We start from the raw sequence: 24,047 nt of genomic DNA, 5'->3' as shown, positions 1-24,047 counted from the left end.
GAAGATCAGCTGTTATGTCATTAGACACCAGTGAGGAAAAAAAGGTCAATGTGGTGTGGTGGTTGGACTGGTGTGTATGGTGGGGTGTGGTGGTTGGACTGGTGTGTATGGTGGGGTTTGGTGGTTGGACTGGTGTGTATGGTGGGGTTTGGTGGTTGGACTGGTGTGTATGGTGGGGTTTGGTGGTTGGACTGGTGTGTATGGTGGGGCTTGGTGGTTGGACTGGTGTGTATGGTGGGGCTTGGTGGTTGGACTGGTGTGTATGGTGGGGTGTGGTGGTTGGACTGGTGTGTATGGTGGGGTTTGGTGGTTGGACTGGTGTGTATGGTGGGGTGTGGTGGTTGGACTGGTGTGTATGGTGGGGTGTGGTGGTTGGACTGGTGTGTATGGTGTGGTGTGGTGGTTGGACTGGTGTGTATGGTGTGGTGTGGTGGTTGGACTGGTGTGTATGGTGTGGTGTGGTGGTTGGACTGGTGTGTATGGTGGGGTTTGGTGGTTGGACTGGTGTGTATGGTGGGGTTTGGTGGTTGGACTGGTGTGTATGGTGGGGTTTGGTGGTTGGACTGGTGTGTATGGTGGGGTTTGGTGGTTGGACTGGTGTGTATGGTGGGGTGTGGTGGTTGGACTGGTGTGTATGGTGTGGTGTGGTGGTTGGACTGGTGTGTATGGTGGGGTGTGGTGGTTGGACTGGTGTGTATGGTGTGGTGTGGTGGTTGGACTGGTGTGTATGGTGTGGTGTGGTGGTTGGACTGGTGTGTATGGTGGGGTTTGGTGGTTGGACTGGTGTGTATGGTGGGGTTTGGTGGTTGGACTGGTGTGTATGGTGGGGTGTGGTGGTTGGACTGGTGTGTATGGTGGGGTGTGGTGGTTGGACTGGTGTGTATGGTGTGGTGTGGTGGTTGGACTGGTGTGTATGGTGTGGTGTGGTGGTTGGACTGGTGTGTATGGTGTGGTGTGGTGGTTGGACTGGTGTGTATGGTGGGGTTTGGTGGTTGGACTGGTGTGTATGGTGGGGTTTGGTGGTTGGACTGGTGTGTATGGTGGGGTTTGGTGGTTGGACTGGTGTGTATGGTGGGGTTTGGTGGTTGGACTGGTGTGTATGGTGGGGTTTGGTGGTTGGACTGGTGTGTATGGTGTGGTGTGGTGGTTGGACTGGTGTGTATGGTGTGGTGTGGTGGTTGGACTGGTGTGTATGGTGGGGTTTGGTGGTTGGACTGGTGTGTATGGTGGGGTTTGGTGGTTGGACTGGTGTGTATGGTGGGGTTTGGTGGTTGGACTGGTGTGTATGGTGGGGTTTGGTGGTTGGACTGGTGTGTATGGTGGGGTTTGGTGGTTGGACTGGTGTGTATGGTGGGGTTTGGTGGTTGGACTGGTGTGTATGGTGGGGTTTGGTGGTTGGACTGGTGTGTATGGTGGGGTTTGGTGGTTGGACTGGTGTGTATGGTGGGGCTTGGTGGTTGGACTGGTGTGTATGGTGGGGCTTGGTGGTTGGACTGGTGTGTATGGTGGGGTTTGGTGGTTGGACTGGTGTGTATGGTGGGGCTTGGTGGTTGGACTGGTGTGTATGGTGGGGTTTGGTGGTTGGACAGGTGTGTATGGTGGGGCTTGGTGGTTGGACTGGTGTGTATGGTGGGGCTTGGTGGTTGGACTGGTGTGTATGGTGGGGTTTGGTGGTTGGACTGGTGTGTATGGTGGGGTTTGGTGGTTGGACTGGTGTGTATGGTGGGGCTTGGTGGTTGGACTGGTGTGTATGGTGGGGTGTGGTGGTTGGACTGGTGTGTATGGTTGGGCTTGGTAGTTAGGTAGGCATGGTTGGGTGGGGTGTGTTAAGTGGTGTGGTTGGGCGAGTGTGGTGATTGGGATGGGGTGTGGTGAGTGGTTGGGTGGAGTGTGATGAGTGGTTGGGTTGGGGAGGTTGGGTGCTGTGTGGTGAAAGGTGCGGTTGGGGTGGTTAGGTGGGGTGTGGTGATTTGGGTGGGGTGTCGTGAGTAGTTGGGTTGGGGTGGTTGGGGTGGATTGGTGGGGTGTCGTGACTGGTGTGATTGGGTGGGGTGTGTTGAGTAGTGTGGTTAGGTGATTAGGTGGGGTGGTGGTTGGGTGTGGTAGGTGGTTGGTTGGGATAGTAAGGGTATGGGGTTAGGTGGGTGTGGTGATCGGGGTGGGGTGTGGTGGGTGTTGTGGTTGAGTGGCTGTGGTGGTTTAGCTGGGAGGGGTGTAGTTGGGTGTGGTGGTTGGGTGGGTGGTGTGTCTGAATGTGGTGATTGGGTGGTGTGGTTGGGTGGGTGTAGTTGGGGTGGGTGTGGTCGTGTGGTTGAGTGGGTGTGGTTGGGGTGGTTGGGTGGGTGTGGTGAGTAGTGTGTTTGAATGTGGTGATTGGGTGGTGTGTTGGGGTGGGTCTGGTGGATGGTGTAGTTGAGTGGTTGTGGTTGGGTGGGTGGTGTGTTAGTGGGTGTGGTTGTGGTGGTTGGTTGGATGTGGTAGGTGGTGTGTTTGGGTGTGGTGGTTGGGCAGTGTGTTGGGCGGTGTGGTTGGGTGGGTGTAGTTGGGGTGGGTGTGGTCGTGTGGTTGAGTGGGTGTGGTTGGGGTGGTTGGGTGGGTGTGGTGAGGGGTGTGTTTGAGTGTGGTGGTTGGGTGGTGTGTTGGGGTGGGTCTGGTGGGTGGTGTGGTTGAGTGGGTGTGGTTGGGGTGGTTGGGTGGGTATGGTGAGATGAAGGCCCCGGTTCAGGACACACCTCTCCTGTATCTCATCAGCAGTGGGCAGGAACCTGAGCAGTGGTCACCCAGTAAACAGCTCGGGCCCATCACCCTCCCCTACCTGGGCGCTGCGTGGATGCTTGTGACGATACCAGCAGACAGGTGGGAAGTGAGCTCACGCCCAGACACGGAGCTTCCTCGCCCACTGCTGGTGTGTGTGAGCAGGAACAGCCACCTCAAATACCATCGACCCTGTGTGTGTGTGTGTGCGTGTGTGTGAGAGAGAGAGAGAGAGGGAAGATCCTGTGTGTGAGTGTGTGAACGAGTGTGAGCCTGACAGATTCCCATGAACTTCACGTCTCAGGGGTGTTGACCTCTGTGTTCTTCTTGGGGGCCAGTTTTTCCTCAAAAAGGTCACTGGAGGTTAAAGTTCACAGCTGGGCCTGTAGCCCATCAGAGCGGACAGAAGAGACTAAGGCTAACCTCATGAACCTGACAGCGTTCGTCACAGTGTGGCAACTGGGGGGGGGGGGGGGGTATCCCTACATCCATGTTTACTGTTGCCATGGAGATGGAGGGCAGGAATGTGCTGGTTTGGTGATAGTGTCTGGACAGCGAGGAAAGCCCCTTCCCTGCAGATGGAACCATGCCGTAAAATTCCCGTCCATTTTTTGCTGGATTCATTCTCGGATTTTTGGGATTTTTGTTTTAGTGTTTGGTTTTTGACATAGGACATTATATTTCAAAATGACTCCGAAAAAAGTCTGGTGCTGTATGTGATAAAGCTGACCCCAGATCAGCCCTCTGACTTTACAACGTATACAGAGTACGCATGTAAGGTTTACCCTGCAAGCTTGCACGTGTGTGTGTGTGTGTCTGTGTGTGTGTGTGTGTGTGACATTAAACACTGGCAAGAGCATTTGGCATTATGATGCCACATGGGAAAAAGAGAAAACCATCTCACTGTCGTTTACCAGAACAAACACAAGATACTGGGATCAGTGAAGCTTTATGCACTGAGCAGGGCTGATGTGTGGTGTGTAAACACTGGCTCTGCACGATCACTGATACGTCCCCAGTACAGGGGTCTGCACTCACCAGCCCACTGACATAAAGCAGACCTAATCTGGACCCTGAACTTGATTTAATGGTTTGGTGACCACATGATGAGACAAACAGCCTTTCATCCGAGCTCTTCAGGGATTAACGGTTGTGTGGGTATTAGGCTGAGCTCAGACAGCAATGAAAGGGAAAAGACAGGAAACTGCAGGACACCCAGAGACACAGGGCCGAGCCAGAGGACTGTCGCCTGCTTGTCCACTCAGAGACCTCTGTGCAGTGAGCTGAGATTAGACTTCCTGTTTTCTCGTGTTGGTTTACAGTGCTGGGGGGGAAAGAGTCCTTTATTTATTTATGGTTTGCAGCTGCAGAAGAGAAAGGAAGCCAGTATATAATGAAATACACACCGGCCACAGAGTGGGAAACATCCATCCACATACTGCACCCACAATCACCTGGTAGTTTGTATCTTATAGGTGCATTTTGTAATTCTATAGTTCTAGACTGTATGATGGCAGTTTGTCAGCTGACCTTTAACCCTTCAGAGCTTCTGGGTTTCTCACCAAAGACCAGGAGCAGATACTCTCTGAGTGGTGGACCCTCTTTTCACTGATATGGCAGTGGGTATCACTGGTGGGTTGACAGCGGCCCGACACCTAAAACGTCCAGCCACAGTGGTGCTGTGGCCAGACACGTATCACTGATGAAGGCCTGAAGACAGATAGCACAAGAACACACATGCCCGCTGAAGGGGTGCGTGTATGGGGCGGAAATCTCGTGTGCTGATCATATGCTGTTGTCTTACATAGACTGGATCTGTCTCGGGCATATAATCTTGTTGTTTTCCCTCATTCAGTGACTCGCACAGTCCATGTAACCTCCTCTTTTGAAGTCCTATGGTCCAGATAGCTTACATTGTAATTTAACTCTGGCTAAATGTCTCAGGGTGAACAGTCACAGGCAGAAGGCTGAAGTTAATGCTCGTGTTGCTCTGCAGCGGATGCATATTCGACTCAGTCTGAACAACCAAATCGGAATTTTGCGTCAATCCATCTCGACACTGGTCATAAACTCGGGAAGGATTTCAATGTGAAGGTGAGGGAAGAAACCTCAAACATCTCGTGTGATGTTTCTGTACAAACATTAGACAACCATTGCGTGTTGGGAGAGACTTGGAAAGAGATGGCCAAACTCGGCATGCAGCGTTGACTCCATTGTGGTTATCTCTCAAGAATGTGATCGGAAATAGCTCGCATTTAAAAAGATATTGTGAACAAGATGTTGTCTTTTTACTGTTCACATTGCCACACAGATAACACATGTGCGTCACGTGTGAAGAAAAGGCTTGGATTCGGGCCGCTGAGTTAACATGGCCTATGACACACTTAAATAACATTAGGACAACGTGCACATTTTTTGCCTGGGATCAGATATGCCTAGCTGGACGGGTCACGTTCACGAATGCAAGTAACGTGCATCTGTAATGTGAATGCGCGTCTGCCAAAAAATCGGATTTGAATCACTTCAGCTTGGTAAAGTGAATGCAGCCTATGTGTCTAATCACGCTTTTCAGAATAAACATGAACTCTTAAATCCTAAAGCAAAAAGATATTCTGAAACCAGTCCCAATTTGCTTTATGACTAATTTTGATTTATTGTCTGAAGATGTATTTAACAATATTAAGATAATTTTGTTATCTTGTGAGAATTTGCAGCCACACATGGACTTTATGGATTTTGTATGTCCTGATGTGGTCTAGCATGCAACCAAACGCCACCCTGTTATCTCTGCTCCAGGTGTGGACACGAGCCGTACTGTCTGTCTGCCTGTCTGTCTGCACGATGGGATAGACACGATGGAATAGACACGATGGGATAGACACGATGGAATAGACACGATGGGATAGACACGATGGGATAGACACGATGGGATAGACACGATGGAATAGACACGATGGGATAGACATGATGGGATAGACACGATGGGATAGACACGATGGGATAGACATGATGGGATAGACACGATGGAATAGACACGATGGAATAGACATGATGGGATAGACACGATGGGATAGACACGATGGGATAGACATGATGGGATAGACATGATGGGATAGACACGATGGGATAGACATGATGGGATAGACACGATGGAATAGACACGATGGGATAGACACGATGGAATAGACACATTGGCATAGACATGATGGGATAGACATGATGGGATAGACATGATGGGATAGACATGATGGAATAGACACATTGGCATAGACATGATGGGATAGACATGATGGGATAGACATGATGGGATAGACATGATGGGATACAGGCTCAACAGAGAGGACAGGTGGAAATGAAAGAGAGAGAGGGGGGGGACTTTATACTGATGTTATACATATCTCTGCATGCTCTGTGCAAATAAACTCATCACACCGTTACACACAAGGCGTTAAACTTCATACACGTTCTGCAGGCATGTCCCCTCACACATGCACACACAGACACACAGAGAGACAGAGATAGAAAACAGAAGTGAGAGACAGGAAAGACAGAAGATGAGTTTAGATTCAGCTACTTCACTTCCTCAGATGTTCAGAAGAAATGAAACCTACAATTATTCCACAACACCACATTCTCGATGCCATCTAACAATCAGACCAAACCCTTTTACTTTACTGACTGGACTAGTACTGCTGCTTATGTCTGTAAAATAATGTAAACCTAGTCTGGATTTGCAGTTTTAGAGCTCAGACTCTTTATGTACTTGTACATGGCTCTTCTTTTAGGGTAAAAATATATCTACTTATCACCAGGAGACACAAGACACACAGGTAGAACCGTTCCACCCGAGAGAGTCAAATGTTCTTATTTGGCTGTAGTGCCCTCTAGTGGCTGAAACAGGATTTGAACACAGCGTATACTCTTCAAAGATGTCTTTTCTAGAGTACCCAGTTCAAATGGGACTTGTAAAAAAATGCAATTGCAATAAAGAGAATATACTATTTAAACGGTTCGCAGAGTGATGCATGATGAAAAAGTGATTTGTGGTTATATGACAATCACACTGTGATTTGTATTTTCTAGATTGTCTCTAGTGTCTTTGTGCTGTTTGTGAGATAAACATTCATGCCAGTCACACTGTTCTTTCTTCACAAGGATTAGATACCCAACACACTCCAACTCGGGACAAATAACGCCATCGCGACTGGGCAGCGTACTGTAGTCCCCTTTTAAAGCCAAGGTCACTTATTAACTTTGAGGACATTTGTTCATTTTCATGTGTGTAAGGAAATGTGGTATTGCCCACAATTAGAGCATTTTCATTGTTTGTGTGTGTGTGTGTGTGTGTGTGTGTGTGTGTGTGTGTGTGTGTGCGCGCATGAAAATGTTGCTCAGTTCCTTGCTTGAAAATGAATAGCAAAAAATTAAATAAAATAAAAGTGACTTTGCCACCCCACTAACATCTCTATACAACTCCAAGTCCTCACTATTAACAGTTAACTTCCAAACGTTAACTAGAGGTCAAGCAAGAAGCCGGACAGTTTTGAAGCGTATAAAGTAACCTAAGTTTTAAAAGTGAACTCACCACTGAACTATACTCACGTGCAGTTGGTTGGCTGCTTAGCGGCTCAGTGTTGAGTCTCTTCCCTGAGAAGCGGTGAGGTTGTAAAATCTCTCCTTTCTAATGTCAGTGTACAGGAATGCGAGCTGCTATGGGGCACCACGTTGGAAGTGAAGCCACACGCTCTCTACATCCCTCTAGTGGCTGGCTGCTTTACAGCTTTTAACCACTTCCTGCTATTTACCCCACAATTTTAACCACAGACCATCGAAATTCTCTGCCGCAGCAAAATATCCAACAGCTTTAAGACAATAATACTGTGGTGACCTTTCACTTCACAGACGTCCAGAATTAATCGATTATTGCGATTGTCTTCACACCCATCAAAATAGTGGCGCTGAAGGCTGGGTTACAGCGCGTCTGACCTTAAACTAGCACTAGATTCAATATGCGAAGCTTGTGCCAACTGACAACAACACCGCACTGATGCAACTGACCGACTGGTAACACTGTGGGGCTATTTAAAGCAAAGCTATACTACAGAAAAAAACACAGAAAACATGTCTAGTCAAACGAACAAATTAAATAAAACGGGGCAGGGGAGCTCAGTGATTAAGGTACTTGTCTTATAATTGGAAGTTTGCTGGTTCAAGCCCCCCCCCACTTCTATCTATCTATCGGTTTTTATGTATATATACACACACGTAATGGGAATTATATGTATATAATTACGTATAATGAGAAAATTCTATGTATACGTAGTGGAATGGGAACATTGAGTGATCTCTGTTACTTTGAATGGTCATTGGTGTTGGACTAGCTGGGCCAGCATTTCACAAACTGCCAACCATGTAGGAGACTATACAAGGAATGGAGTGTTCAAGGAAAAAACATCCAGTGAAAGAGGATCCTGTGGATGTAAACAACATGTTGGCAAAAGGGGTCAAAGGAGGATGTCAAGAGTGGTTGTGAGGAACAGGTGGTGCAGAGTCAAGCCAGCTAATGAAACCTCATCCAACTACTGAAACCCCGAACCTCAGGTACGGCTCGGCTTGAAACACCAGGCTTTGAGTCTGATGGAACGCAAGCATTGAGACTATTCTCTGGCTCCCAGATGGAGGAACAAAATGTCTGGACAGCAGAGTCCCTTGTAGACTGAAGACCCATCTATTTGAACTCTCGCACTGCTGCCTAAAATGCGGGGATCATCAGCGGGAACATGGACGAGTACAAGTCTGCGGCATACGGAGTGCACAGGGCGGTGAGGGAGGCGAAGCGACGCTACGGGAAGAAACTAGAGACATAGTTCCAGCAGAGTGGCTCTAGATCCCTGTGGCAGGGACTACGGACGATCACGGACTACAGGAGCCCACCCTCTGGACTGATGAGTGCGGATGAGTCTCTGGCGAATGAGCTGAACATATTCTTCTCTCGCTTCGAGACTACATCTAGCAGTGCTAATGCTAACAGCTAATGCTAGCAGGGCTAATGGTGCTATCGGCGCAGCCAACGGCGCATGCGCAGAGCCCACCATAGAACAGCGCCCTCTCATCATCACGGAGAGTGACGTGAGGAGAGTGTTAAAAGAGTGAATACCAGGAAGGTGGTGGGACCAGACGGCATTTGCGGGAGAGTCCTCAAAGCCTGTGCAGACCAGCTAGCCCCAGTATTCACCGACATCTTCAATCTCTCCCTGACACTCAGTATCGTCCCATCTAGCTTCAAGCGATCCACCATCGTCCCCGTCCAGAAGAAATCTCGACCCTCCGGCCTCAATGACTACCGCCCTGTTGCCCTCACATCAGCCGTGATGAAGTGCTTTGAAGAGCTAGTCAGAGACTTCATCCCCTCTTCACTGCCAGCCTCCATGGACCCACTGCAGTTTGCAAACCACAACCGCTCCACTGCACATCTGCTCCACACCACACTGACCCACCTGGACAAAGGGAGGGGTAATTATGTTAAAATGCTGTTTGTCCACTACAGTTCAGCATTTAACACCATCATCCCCTCCCTACTCACTACTAAGTTGGAGCATCTAGGACTGCATACATCCCTGTGCGACTGGATCTCCAACTTCCTAACAGACAGACCACAATCAGTACGGGTGGGCAACTGCGCCTCATCCACCCTCACCCTCAGCACTGGAGCTCCCCAGGGTTGTGTCCTAAGCCCCCTGCTCTACTCACTGCACACCTACGACTGCACAGCCACTTCCAGCTCCACCATCATCCCCTCCCTACTCACTACTAAGTTGGAGGATCTAGGACTGCATACATGCCTGTGCGACTGGATCTCCAACTTCCTAACAGGCAGACCACAATCAGTACGGGTGGGCAACTGCGCCTCATCCACCCTCACCCTCAGCACTGGAGCTCCTCAGGGTTGTGTCTTAAGCCCCCCACGCTACTCACTGTACACCTACGACTGCACAGCCACTTCCAGCTCTAACATCATTGTCAAGTTTGCTGACAATACCGTCGTCATGGGCCTGATCTCGGGCAACGATGAGAGGGCCTACCTGGAGGAGATTAAACACCTGGAAAACTGGTGCCAGGAAAATAATCTCCTCCTAAACGTCAGTAAGACAAAGGAGCTGATCGTGGATTGTAGCAAGAAGCAGGAGCGGCACTACCAACCTGTGAGGATCAGTGGAACCACGGTGGAGAGAGCAGATAGTTTCAGGTACCTTGGTGTTCACATCTCGCAGGACCTGCCCTGGTCCCGCCATACCAACTCCCTGGCAAAGAAGGCTCGTCAGCGTCTTTACCACCTCAGACGCCTAAGAGACTTCAGTCTGTCCTCCAAAGTACTGCGGAACTTCTACACCTGCACTATCGAGAGCATCCTCACGGGGAACATCACAGTCTGGTCTGGGAACAGCACCAAGTGGGACAGACAAGCACTCCAAAGGGTGGTGCGTTCAGCAGAGTGCATCACTCATACGGAACTTCCTGACATGCAGACAATCTTTTACAAGCGGTGCCAGACCAAGGTCAGGAGGATTGTGAAGGACCCCACCCATCCCAACAATAGGCTCTTCTCTCTGTTGAGAGAAGCACTTTCGCTCCCTGAAGACCAAGATTGAGAGACTGAAGAGGAGCTTCTTCCCACAGGCCATTCGGGCCCTGAATCAGGGAAACTGATAAATTGTGGGGACCACCACCACCATGTAACTGTAAATATGTCAATTGTAAGCTGGAACTGTACATTGTGTACATACATATATACATATCCATATATACATTGTACATTGTGTGTATAAACATATTATACATATATTGTACATACATTGTAATATATTTTTTGTATATATATATATATATATATATATATATATATATAGAGAGAGAGAGAGAGAGAGAGAGAGAGAGAGAGATAGATAGATAGATAGATAGATAGATAGATAGATAGATAGATAGATAGATAGATAGATAGATATTTCCCTATGCACCCCTGTTTTTTTTTTCTCTCAGTTTGGACTGTGAGTTATACTGTGTATGACTATATATGTGACAAATAAACCAAACTTGAACTTGAACTTGTGGAATATTTAAATGACCACTGACCCTGCTCCTATGTTGACTAACTCTAGTATTTATTGTTTATTGCACTGAATGTTGTCTGTTATAGAATTTATAAGTGTTTTGCACTTCTAGACATCAGCAGTGATCCCTGTATTTCTACAGTATTCTAGTTCATTGGTATGTTGGACTCTAACCTGCTGCACTGTACTAGGATGTGTTGTATGAGGAAATGACAAAACACTTTTGTAAGTCCCTTTGTAACTCGTCGTTGCTTAGCACGGATGGCCTATAATGGCAGATGACCAGTCTGAGTGCCGTTGCTGTCTAACAGAAACAGAAAGGCAAGACTCCAGTGGCCAAACAGCACAAACATTGGATCAGCGAGCAGTGGAACAACATCATCAGGTCAGATGAGTCAAGATTTCAGCTTGGAGGGTCAGAATTTGGCATAAGCAGCATGAATCACTGAGCCCTTCCTTCCTGTGAGGTGTCAGAAGTTCAGGCTGGTGGTGGTGGAGTAGTGGTGTGGGGAGAGTGTTCTTGGCGCACCCTCTGATACCGGTGGATGGACGTTTGGACAGTAAGGCTTACCTAAACATTGCAGATGAAGATCATTACTTCATGGCAGCAGCTGACCATGGCAGGAGGACACTTTCACTAGGACAATGCACCATGTCTCGAGGCTCGTATAGTCCTGGACCGGAACATGACAGTGAGTTTTCCTTCTCTGGTCTTCACAGTCCCCAGATCTTAATCCTATAGAGCATCTCTGGGACAAGGTAGCACAGACTGTTCAGCGCATGTCAGTATTTCTAATTTGTGGCAAGCATGAAAAGCTAACCCATCTGCCTAAGGCAACATTCCTTCAGAACTATTACAACAATTGCAGTGGTTATGAAGGCCAAGGGAGATTCCATGAGCTACTAGATGGTGTCTCCAATAAAGTGGTCATTTGGTGTATGTCTAAGCTACACACTGGTACAGGCGGTTGGGGGTTTGACTCCGGACCAGGGCGTCTCCCTTGTGGTCCTTACTGCCACCTGCCTGCCTCACTAACAATGAGAGTTAAAAACAAGAGTTACACCAGCTTGAACGTCGGCCTGGTCAACATGGTCAGAGTCAGATGCTGAATATCCAGGGCAATCTGATGAAAAGTGAGATACATGGACGAAGAGGAATGTCGGAAGGCTACTACACAAGCAACCCCAGTGTGAGGGGGGATATGCAGAGAATGTGGGAACTATGGATGCTATGAAACCAGACAACTATTAGTTCAGTGTTCCAATATCCTCAATATAGAGATCGATGAGGTACAACACACGTGCAAGGGGGACGAATGACTGCAGGTCAGACGGGAGATATCATCATCATCATCATCATCATCATCATCATCATCATCATCATCATCATCATCCCAACACCCCGAAATTGGGAACCAAGACCTAATGATTCCATGTACCAAGCTCATCATCAGAGTTGCTGACCTGAGATTGAAGATCATGGCTAAGATGGACAGACTAACAAGACCACGTGAAGTGCCCGAAAGGCTGCTGGAAGATGTGAATGCTGCCTTAAAGGCAATAAAGGCAATCCCTACTGTGACACCACTGAGACCAACCAGCTGATATACGCCACAGCAACCATGACACTCAAGATGCTTGGCTACAAGATGAACATCGTCAAGGAGCAGCATTCTCCATGGAGAAGGAGGTTGGAGGCCAAGATGAGGGCAACATGGAGAGAAGTCAGCCAGCTATCAGAACTGCAGAAAGGTGTGATGAGGTACACAAGAGAAGTAGAAGCTAGGACAATGAACAGGATGTTCTCTCATGCACCTGCAAACACCTTCTCCATGGAGAATGCTGTTCCTTGATTGGGGGGGTTCGAATCTAGGCGGCAGGGTGACAGTATGAGTACAGACCCACCAAATCTGGAGACTGAACAATACAGGAAAAGCATACGGGAGAAGGAGGCATCGCACAACAATACCCAGTAGTGAGAGAACCTGGGAGCAGACCACACAACCTCCCTGAACACCATCCAGTAACCATCACGCTAGCACACGTCCAAGAAAGAGTCTCAGGTATGAAGAGCTGGTCAGCTCCAGACTTTGATATGGTCCACACCTAGAGGCTGAAGAAGCTGACTGCAGTCCATGATTGTCTGGCAGCACAAAGGAACAAATGAACAAGTTCCAGTAGACAATCCAGCACATAAATGCGGGACCCGAGATGCCAGCAGGCAGAGCGTAAGTGGATCGCCATAACCAAGTGGCTGTAATAGTGGACAGAAACCTATGTGCCGAGTACAGGATGGAAGTTCCAGGGTCAAAGTGGGATACACCCCCAAAGGTTGTGGAAAATTACCATGCTGTGAGATCCAATGAGTCTTCCAGAAACAGTCTTACTGACAAAATGGTAATGGGTAACCAACTGGACATATTGTAGTGGTGGTGGATGACCAGGCAGAGCCAGCGCTTGGGAGAGGAGGAGCGCCGATCGTGGCTGCTGTGCTGCTGTACTGCTGTAATTTGCCTGTGAGTTCCCTCTTCCAAACTCTTGAGTCTGGCCTCCTCTCCTCTCCTTCTCTCCTCTTCTCTCTCCTCATGACCTCCTCTCCTCTCTCCTCCTTTCCTCTCCTCTCCCTCTCTCCTCATGTACTCCTCTCCTCTCCCTCTCTCCTCCTCTCTCCTCCTCTCCATCTCTCCTCTCCTCTCTCCTCACCTTCTCTCCTCTCCCTCTCTCCTCCTCACCTCTCTTCTCCCTCTCTCCTCAAGTCCTCCTCTCCTCTCCCTCTCTCCTCTCCTCTCTCCTCCTCTCCCTCTCTCATGTCCTCCTCTCCTCTCCCTCTTTCCTCATGTCCTCCTCTCCTCTCCCTCTCTCCTCTCTCCTCCTCTCTCCTCCTCTCCTCTCCCCTCCTCTCTCCTCCTCTCCTTCTCTCCTCTCCCTCTCTCCTCCTCTCCTCTCCCTCTCTCTTCATGTCCTCCTCTCCCTCTCTCCTCTCCTCTCTCCTCCTCTCTCCTCCTCTCCCTCTCTCATGTCCTCCTCTCCTTCTTTCCTCATGTCCTCCTCTCCTCTCCCTCTCTCCCCCACTCCTCTCTCATCCTCTCTCCTCCTCTCCCTCTCCTCACCTTCTCTCTTCTCCCTCTCTCCTCATCTCCTCTCTCCTCATGTCCTCCTCTCCTCTCCCTCTCTCCTCCTCTATTCTCCTCTCCTCTCCCTCTCTCCTCATGTCCTCCTCTCTCCTCTCCTCTCTCCTCCTCTCTCCTCCTCACCTTCTCTCCTCTCCTCTCCCTCTCTCCTTTCCTCTCTCCTCCTCTCCCTCTCTCCTCCTCTCCTCTTCCTCTCTCCTCATGTCCTCCTCTCTCCCCTCCTCTCTCCTCCTCTCTCCTCCTCACCTTCTCTCCTCTCCTCTCCCTCTCTCCTCTCCCTCTCTCCTCCTCTCCTCTCCCTCTCTCCTCTGCTCCTCTTCTCTCCCTCTCTCCTCATGTCCTCCTCTCCTCTCCCTCTCTCTTCATGTCCTCCTCTCCTCTCTCCTCCTCTCCCTCTCTCCTCACCTTCTCTCCTCTCCCTCTCTCCTCATGTCTTCCTCTCCTCTCCCTCTCTCCTCCTCTCTTCTCCTCTCCTCTCCCTATGTCCTCCTCTCCTCTCCCTCTCTCTTCATGTCCTCCTCTCCTCTCCCTCTCTCCTCTCCTCTCTCCTCCTCTCTCCTCCTCTCCTCTCCCCTCCTCTCTCCTCCTCTCCCTCTCTCCTCACCTTCTCCTCCTCTCCCTCTCTCCTCCTCTCCTCTTCCTCTCTCCTCATGTCCTCCTCTCTCCTCCTCTCTCCTCCTCACCTTCTCTCCTCTCCTCTCCTCTCCTCTCCCTCTCTCCTCTCCTCTCTCCTCCTCTCCCTCTCTCCTCCTCTCTCCACCTCTCCCTCTCTCCTCCTCTCCTCTCCTCTCCTCTCCTCTTCTCTCCTCTCCCTCTCTCCTCATGTCCTCCTCTCCTCTCCCTCTCTCTTCATGTCCTCCTCTCCCTCTCTCCTCTCCTCTCTCCTCCTCTCCTTCTTTCCTCATGTCCTCCTCTCCTCTCCCTCTCTCCTCCTCTCCTCTCTCCTCCTCTCTCCTCCTCTCCCTCTCTCCTCACATTCTCTCCTCTCCCTCTCTCCTCACCTTCTCCTCCTCTCCCTCTCTCCTCCTCTCTCCTCCTCTCCTCTTCCTCTCTCCTCATGTCCTCCTTTCTCCTACTCTCTCCTCCTCACCATCTCTCCTCTCCTCTCCTCTCCCTCTCTCCTCCTCTCCTCTCCTCTCCCTCTCTCCTCATGTCCTCCTCTCCTCTCCCTCTCTCTTCATGTCCTCCTCTCCCTCTCTCCTCTCCTCTCTCCTCCTCTCTCCTCCTCTCCCTCTCTCATGTCCTCCTCTCCTTCTTTCCTCATGTCCTCCTCTCCTCTCCCTCTCCCCCCCACTCCTCTCTCATCCTCTCTCCTCCTCTCCCTCTCTCCTCACCTTCTCTCCTCTCCCTCTCTCCTCATCTCCTCTCTCCTCATGTCCTCCTCTCCTCTCCCTCTCTCCTCCTCTATTCTCCTCTCCTCTCCCTCTCTCCTCATGTCCTCCTCTCTCCTCTCCTCTCTCCTCCTCTCTCCTCCTCACCTTCTCTCCTCTCCTCTCCCTCTCTCCTTTCCTCTCTCCTCCTCTCCCTCTCTCCTCCTCTCCTCTTCCTCTCTCCTCATGTCCTCCTCTCTCCCCTCCTCTCTCCTCCTCTCTCCTCCTCACCTTCTCTCCTCTCCTCTCTCCTCCTCTCCTTCTCTCCTCATGTCCTCCTCTCCTCTCCTCTCTTCTCAACTGGCGAGAGAAATGGCTGCATTTTTCTCTCCTCTTCTCTCTTCTCACCTCTCTTCTCGTTATTCCTTCTCTCCTCCCTCTACGCTCCTTCTTTTCCGACTTCTCCATCTCTCAATTCTCCTCTCTTCCTACTCTTCCTCCTCTCCTCTCCTCTTATCACTAGGGTTCTGACCTGAATCTCTGAATGTCTGTAGCAAACAGTGTTATGCATATAAAGCTAGATGTATTGAAATGCCCTTTTATTTTCTTTGTTGTATTCCTTTTGCAGAAGAAAACAGAAAAACTTGGCAACAACATCCATGTAGGGATGGATCAAAGAGCCCTCTTGTTCTGACATCACAGCACCTGGTGTGGGACCCTATTGACACAGGCAGTGTGAGCCCAGTCCCACCCCTGGCTACAGCGTTGTGCTGATGAGGGAAACCTGTCAGTCCAGTGCCAGTCAGATCTGTTGTCACTTTGGTGGATCTTTAAGTGTTTTGTTAATCTGCTGATGTGTAGCTGTGGACTTACAGTCCCAGAGCAATTGGTGTGCATTTTTATCTTAGCCTGGCCAGGGCCAGGACCCCTTTACATTTCACATTTACATTTACGGCACTTAGAAGATGCTCTTATCCAAAGTGCTTTGTCATTTACTCACTTAGAATGTATGACCTCTCCTTTGACCTCTCCTTCAACCTGTTAAAAGCCCAGAGTATGATCGCAACCTGTTTCCTGAATCAGTAGCATTCCTCCAGGAGAAAATTCCTGAGACTGGGCCAAGCAGCTCCACTCAGTGTGCAGGCCTGCGTGCAAAAACCCAAAACAAAACAATAATAAAAATCTGCCCACCTCACAGTCACCTCGAGAAGTCTGTGGAATGCCAATCCTCTAATCAGTTATTTTCACCAGGTCAATGATTTCCAGATTTGGATATCCGATGCATTGTTTCCCAGGCAGGGGACTTAGACGTCCCTTCATTTCCTAGAAGGTCACGGCCCACCGCTTGTGTGCCCTGTCGTGATGTGCTGCACCTGGGCCTAATAAACAAGCACTTACTGCTGGAGGCGGGGTCAGGGTTGGGGACAAGGCGGGGCTGGGGACCCTTGCTGTAAATCACACGTATTTACTGGGTGGGCCAGGATGACGTGTTCGGGGTCTCCGATAAGGGGTACTTCTCACCACGGCTTTCCTGTTATTGAGCGCAGACTCTTTGTTTGGCTGTGGGACTTGACGCTTTGCGGTTCTCTGGGGAACCTTGGGAGCGTGTGTGCTTGAGACGTTCAGCACCATGCAAGCTCACAGAGGACCAGCCCTGTCCGAGCTCCCTCTCCACGCACAGCCCTCCCCCCGATCCTGTTCATGCTCTCTAGCTCTCTTTGACCTTCTATCGCTCTCCCTCTTCTTTTACTCCATTCCTCAACTTCTTTTTCTCTCTCCCCAACATCTTCTTCTGCATGACTCACCATGTCTCTCCATGCCTTTCCATGTTATTCCGTGTCTTTCTGTGTCTGTCCATGTCTCTCCTTGTCTCTCCATGTCTCTTCTGTGTCTCTCCATGTCTTTTTGCTGTCCTTTCTCTTGACCAGGTTCTGATCAGTCATTACAGACCATGAAGCCTAACCCACACACTCCACTCTGCTCAAGCCAAACTCCTGCACTAGTTCTGAGAGACGGGGACAATATACCATACAATAAATGTCAATGGAATGCACCATGTTAGTGACTTCAAACCTTTCAACAATATCAAATATTTTATCAGTATCAACTATCAAAAAGTGGGCGCACTTCTCTAGAACATGTCTCCGTTTAGAATGACTGACAAACTATGACGAACTGAGCTTCAAAATGATCAGACCCAACGGAGCGTGCTGACGTATAAAACACCTGTCCAACGACTTTTTACCTCAGATAAGCTCTCAAACGTCTCAGGTGTAGTGATTCTTTTGGATTCCTGTTGTCATCTAATGACCCACAGACCCAGGCCTCGTTGTTCTCTTTAATGTTGATGAAATAAAGCAAAACAAACAACAACAACAACAAAAAATAAAACCAATGACAGAAAAAGAACCTAAGACAAGCAACAAACAAACAGCCAAACAAACAGGAGAAGCATGTGCTGTGTGCCTTCTCACCGGTACAAGGCTGGTAAATAAATTAGCTGATATTTGCGCTTGTTTCTTTCCATGTCAATAAACCCTGTTTACGTTCGGGTGTTTAGACATATGCTCTGGGAAAGACAACCCCATGTGCGACACCTCCGGAAGCTCCACGCTTCTCCCTGTGACGTTTGTCACTTGGCAAATTCCAGGCATTTTTGACTCTGAGGCAGACACAACAACAACAGGAAGGACAGCCATTTTCACAGGTGTCAGGAAGCACGGGAAACAAACAAGTGGGACCCTGGAAAACAAGGCCGTGCTGGGGCTCGAAGGCTCGAGGGCTTGGGGGTATTTATAACCTTCCGGGGGTATTTTTGGCACTTTCCAGGTGCATCAGCTGTTTGAATGGTGAGAAAGAGGAAAGGCCCTGGGTATTGTAGTGTATTTCAGACTAAAACCCTCACAACATGACACAAGCCCTCCTCAGTTTCAATCAAAGTATGATATCAGGTTACTTTTTTATTTGCAGAAAACATTTATATAGTACATACACTTTGAAATCTTCAACTTTCATAATATGAGCATACAATGACTCAAAAGACCTTTAATTTGAAGTCATAAATTAAACACTGATTTCTGCCTTTTTAGAACTTCAAATAGAATTTACATTGTTGTAAAGCACAAGAATAAACATGACATCAGCAAATACTGAGCATCAAAACCACCCTAGATTTTCCTTTTTTTGTCCTTGTGCTTAGTTTACTTGGATATGAAAGCCCATCCAGAGAACATCTGAGCAGAATAAAAGCACGCCGTGTCTCACTGCGACAGACTTCACAGACGCCCAGGGACTTCTAAAGACCACAGGAGTGTAATTCCACAGATTATGCAGTATACAGTACTTAGCAAGAAAAAAGAGAAAGAGAACAGCAAACACTGTATCTGTGTCTCTTCAGATGAAAACACCCAAGAACAAATCACATTATTATGAATAGCTAAAACCAAAGCAGGTTGAGTGTTGACACGATCCAGCGCCTAAATCTGGATCAGCAGACTACAACTAAAATGCAAGATCAATATGTGTTGCCTCTCTTATGCATATTTGGTTACATATGTATGATCGTACATGTACTTTGACTCTGTAATAACTCTGTGTGTGTGTTTAAGACATTACTGTAAAAGCCTGCATGTGTCTGAATATACATGCACGAGAAACCGCTTTAGTATGACATCATGACCGGCACTGGCAACTCTCGAGACATTGCACAAAATTCTCTGATATAACATTAATACCAATTTAAACATATTAAAAAATATATATATATATTTATCAATTTTTTTGTCCTTATTTTACAATGCTACATGTCTGGTGTCTCTAGACTAAGATCGGGGTGGATGTCAGCGAGGTGGGAGCCCCTTCGTCATGTCTGACCGCTCTGCGTGCCTGGCTCTAGCCGTGCTGGAGCTGCCGTCTCCAGACGCGATGTCATCACCTGCACAGCAAAGCCACACAATCCGCCAGTTCATTCAATTCTGCTGTTCACCAGATACAAAACATCAGCATGCATTTCAGTATTGGTGACATATAAATTGCAATGAAGAATTCCTTAGGATAAATAATAACCAATAACAAATCAATTAATCAAATAATTGGTACATTCATTATTAACTAATAAATGAATAAAACTATGTAATTATTTTTGCCTGGAACAGGGAATGATACATGTGTATCATTTTATAATAACAAATCAATTTATCAAATAATTGCTACATTTATTATTAACTGATAAATGAATAAAATAACCATGTGATTATTTTTGCCTGGAACAGGGAATTTAACAGGTTACAAGATATCGAATTCAAAACAAGATATAACATTGTTAAACTTGGCACTTCCTCAATCCAATGGCACTGCAAACGTGTTAAAGGTTTAGGAGTCGTCATACTGTCGCGCGCAAGCTGACTTTCAAGGTCGACCTTTCCTAACTTTGAGAGAGACCCCCGCGTGTGGCCGCAGAACCCATCTGGGTTTCAGCCGTCACGTGCAGACAGCTCCACCGTCCATGCGCCGGAGGGCGAAGGACGCGGGTGCAGCCTGCCGAGAGAACACTCACCCTCGTGCGCCTTGAGGTTGCTGGCCATTTTTGCCAGGAACTTGAAGGTGAGGCACGCGCCTGTCTCGCGGTCGCAGAGTCCACCTGCTTTGCACGTGCAAGTCTTCCGACATTCTACCCCGTACGTGCCGTACATACACTCTGGTGAAGGAGAGAGAGAGAGAGAGAGAGAGAGAGAGAGAGAGAGAGAGAGAGAGAGAGAGAGAGAGAGAGAGAGAGAGAGAGAGAGAGAGAGAGAGAGAGAGAGAGAGAGAGAGAGAGAGAGAGAGACCTTTAAGAACATCTCTACAGATTCATCAACTCTGTTGTTCTATTTCTGCTTTGACAGATTCGTCTCGCCGTGGTCAGGGGTGTCATTACTGAGCGCCACCAGCAAACCCCCCAGAGTTGGAATAACTTCCACGGTGTTTCAACGGCTTATAGCAGTGTCTGTTAGTATCAGCTGGATTTATGTACACACTGTGAGTGTTAACAGAATTCCACTTTCACACATTGCCCATGTAACACAGTTGTCACTTTGTAAATGCAAATTTCTGTGTGGAAAGGCGTTCCAAACATTATCTAATTGGTAATTATACATATGCATTATTTAAATATGCACAAGTTATATTTATTCATTACAATTACATTCAAGTATTTATAAGAACAATTGATAGTTCTTTTTATTCATTTGCTTTATTTTTGGTACAGCGGTTTTATGCAACTATGGGTATTTTGTTTGAAAATCTTGAAAGTCATTTATCGCGGGTACTTGGTCGTAAATATAATATACTACCAAACGTAGCACACGCACAGTTGCCAAATCGCTACCGTAAAATAAGATCACCGTCAGCCACATGACGCTTGGCTGCACGATACGAATTCTGTCGTGATGTATTAGTACGTAATAGGTCCGTCAGTCATCCAGGGACGACCGGGTACCCGATTACAAACCGTACATCGCTAGAGGTGAGTTGTGCAGAAGATCGTACCTTTACAAATGCCATATTCATCTCCGTATTCGTCCTCGTCTTTGTAGAAGTCGCAGTAAAGTCCGGCTCCGCACTTTACGCCGTGCATGCCGGAGACTGTCCGGTAGCAGTGCTCTCCTCTTCCCGCCGCACAAACCTGGCAGCACCCGCAGTCGTCCAGCACCGTTCGCCTGCAGCGCTGCGTCGAGCCGCACAGCTCTGCGCTGCATCGCTCCGGGCAGTTCACCGCGTACTTAACGCTCGGGCTCCAAGCAGCAGCCCCGCGCAGCTCGAACGCTAAAAAGACCGCAAAGATGAACAAATGCATGACTGACCGCCGCGTGCCGGAAAAAGACTGCGCTGGGTGTGTGACCACACGGGAGTAGCCCAGCACGAACGACGTGTCCTCGGTTGCAGTGCAATAGTGTGTCGGACAGCTCGGAGCTTTAAACAAGTTTGTTTTGCACATGGTATGCGCTCGTCAGCTTCCTCAATCCGGTGTTGTTGTCCGTTTGCCAGCCTTCGCTCTTGTTTTAGAAATCCGGCATGGAAGTGGAACTGGGAGCCCAACTGCCATCCAGGAATTGAAATTCGTGCAAAATGATGTCACTAGTTAAGTATCGGGATGTTTGTTTGAACTCCTCGGGCTCCTGCGTACGCCTCGCCGTGCCCTGGGCAAGTGAGGGAACAGGACAGGGAAGGAATAATCAGACGGATCGACACCCGAGTCGCCTCTCTGTAAAGTCCACGTCCCTCCTCACGCCCGCAGTGAAATCACAAATCATGGAAAAGATGCTACAAAACACGATATAAGTATAAAGGCTGACCCCAGATCTGCCTTCCGTGGCCAACGAGTTCACATGCAGTTGGGGTTTAGATGGCAATATATCACATATAATAGGCTATATATGTGCATTTTATATATATATATATATATATATATATATATATATATATATATATATATATATATATATATATATATATATATATATATATATATATATATATATATATATATATATATATAAACATAATGATTATGGACAAAAACTCTGACCACAGTAGATTTCATACAAATACCCAATATTTCCAGTTTCTAAAAAGCTTTAGTGTTGTCAGTGAGTATTCAGCGATGGACTTTGTGCTGCCATGCTTTTGTGAAACCCGCTGGTGGATCAATATTAGCACGTTCATTTATTCGCAGGTATCTGTGTTAAATTAGTCAGCCACTAGGTGGCGATAGCACAGCAGTATTGGTCACCCACATGCACCAGAGAAGGCGTTTTCTGAAGGGAATATTCTTCCGAGCGTTAAAAAACGACCTTTTGTTCTGTGTTGGCTGTTGAGTGCCTTTCTAGAGAAGTGATTGTAGACCCTTGCCTCCCACTGTGTGTTTGTGCTTCTACACCTGAGATATCCGACACATGGCACGACTGGTAGCATATAGCCCAGTTAAACTATCGAATAGCCTTTCCTTCCTAATGGATAGAATTGAATCCTGAAGTCTTAAAGTAGGCATATCTATTAAAATGAACAAGCCGTTATTTGATAATAAATAGTAGTCATAATTAATAGGCTATTTGATAATAATAATAATTGAAAAAAACCCCGAATCGTTATAAGCATTTTCAGTCATTAATTTAACAAGATCGTATTTCAGTTCATTTTAATTACCATAGCTTATCATGAGCCCTGAAATAGCGGATCGGTGTGACGTTTAACGGCGCATCCCAACGCAAACTGCGCTCTCGGCGCGCTCCCGCTCTGGCGCTTAACGGTGAGTCGCAACGAGAACTGCGCTGCCGGCGCGCTCCCGCTGTGACGTTTCACGGCACGCTCACGCCTATGGCGCTGTTTTTCTTGGCAACGCTGAGTGCTCGCGCAGTCGTAGTAGCGTTAGCTTCCTTAGCTAGCTGGGCTTAGCTAGCGCTAGCTGGCTGTTAAGCAACATTTCAACGGGACGGTGACAGAAAAACATTTCGATATAAGCAACTGTCCTCATCGTTACAGTTCCCAAACCTCGAAGAGGTAGCCAGGTTAGGTGTGTAATGTGGCCGCTCTGTAAAATCCGTTTTTTTTAACCGGTGCTAGCTAGCTCCAGGACGTTTAAAGCTCTCCTCAGGGAGCAGCGCTGCCGAGTCGTAACGGCGTGACAGGGTTGACAGGTAAGACTGCCTGCTTTGGGACTTATATAGTCTAAAGACGTTGAGGGAATTTTGAGGTGTCACTTTCGATGTGGCGTATGGCTTTGACCCTCGCTGGCTGTCCTAGCTAGAAGAGTTGTCGTCTCACACCGTCGTGTCGTGTCGGGCTCGTTTAAGACGGAAACATTTCTAACGTTGGCGCTGTGAGTCGCGACACTGTTACTTCGTGTCCCAGTGTGTCGAGTCTCAGCTGAGATGTAACACCGAGAGCGCTACTGCGCTGGCGATTAGAGTTACTTGTTTAGCAGAAGGTATTTGACACATGTCCATTTGGAAATGCCTGATGTTACTTTATGACCACTGAGATGTCCGACGTTTCTCTGTGGCCGCTGAGGTGTCCGACGTTTCTGTATTAAAGACAGAAAGCTAAATAAAGTCAATAAATATCTCTGTTTATAGGATGTAGGCATTCTCAATAATAGTGTTGTAGAGCCTATGTAAGTGTAGAAAAAAAGTGTTAGCATGTTATTGTCAAATGACGTTTTGTGAAACCTTCCATATGGCTGATACTAGGTGCCTGTGTAATGATTCCATGTAGGGTCATTGACTGGACAATATTAGCAGACATTTTGGGTTTCTTAATCCTAACATACTTCAAAGTTGCACTAGTGCTGTGTTTGTCTCATTCTAGTGTATGCTGTCCAATAACACACACACACACACGCACTAGAGCTGTGTTTGTCTCATTGTAGTGTATGCTGTTCAGTATAATGAGCACTCTGGCTGCATGCTGATCAGTGTATGCTGTTCAGTATAATGAGCACTCTGGCTGTACCCGTGTCCTTCAGTACTTGGCTTCAGCACGAGCGTAGTTATGGTCTATAGAGAGGAGGAGTGTAAGTTATCAGCTCCATGGGCGCCACTTTACCCTAATATCTCATTCTTGAGCCCCGCCGTAAACGCCAGTATCAATTAATAGCGTCCGCACTTCTGGAGCTCATCTGTTCTTATGGTTCTGTCTTCCTATATGTAAATCTGTGCCTGTCATGTGCATTCCTGGCCCCTCCCTGTGAAAAACGACAAGCTTCTCGC

At 47.9% G+C, this 24,047-nt stretch overlaps 2 protein-coding genes across 12 annotated transcripts in view; one reads left to right on the top strand and one right to left on the bottom strand.

Moving 5' to 3' along the window:
- Nucleotides 1-18,231: 18,231 nt before the first annotated feature.
- Nucleotides 18,232-21,479, bottom strand: esm1 (endothelial cell-specific molecule 1). Its single transcript, XM_035527674.2, has 3 exons — nucleotides 20,830-21,479; nucleotides 19,859-19,999; nucleotides 18,232-19,237 (listed from the first exon to the last, which is right to left on the bottom strand). The coding sequence occupies exons 1-3, from the start codon at nucleotides 21,275-21,277 to the stop codon at nucleotides 19,143-19,145; spliced, it is 684 nt and encodes a 227-aa protein (XP_035383567.1). The 5' UTR covers nucleotides 21,278-21,479; the 3' UTR covers nucleotides 18,232-19,142.
- The window catches only part of LOC113586311 (putative E3 ubiquitin-protein ligase HERC1), a 207,748-nt gene continuing 203,885 nt past the window's right edge, over nucleotides 20,185-24,047 (top strand). For 10 of the 11 annotated variants that reach the window (XM_035527670.2, XM_035527666.2, XM_035527671.2 and 7 more), the window contains exon 1: nucleotides 21,871-22,976. The gene's annotated coding sequence lies outside the window, so the exon portion shown is untranslated. Of the gene's footprint in view, nucleotides 20,320-21,870; nucleotides 22,977-24,047 lie in introns of those variants that run through there. The other variant, XM_035527665.2, reaches the window with a different exon arrangement.

This window comes from Electrophorus electricus, chromosome 8 (assembly GCF_041902795.1).
Source record: "Electrophorus electricus isolate QZ-2024a chromosome 8, ASM4190279v1, whole genome shotgun sequence".
In the NCBI taxonomy this organism is placed as follows: Eukaryota; Metazoa; Chordata; class Actinopteri; order Gymnotiformes; family Gymnotidae; genus Electrophorus; species Electrophorus electricus.
This window is presented reverse-complemented; position numbering and strand designations above follow the sequence as displayed.

Bases quoted from the DNA above. Each gene is read 5' to 3' on its own strand.
- esm1 (XM_035527674.2), bottom strand. From the start codon at position 21,277: ATGTGCAAAACAAACTTGTTTAAAGCTCCGAGCTGTCCGACACACTAT. The intron at 20,000-20,829 runs GTACGATCTTCT...CTCCTTCACCAG, and splicing joins TGAATATGGCATTTGTAAAG to AGTGTATGTACGGCACGTAC. The intron at 19,238-19,858 runs GTGAGTGTTCTC...TTTGCTGTGCAG, and splicing joins CAACCTCAAGGCGCACGAGG to GTGATGACATCGCGTCTGGA.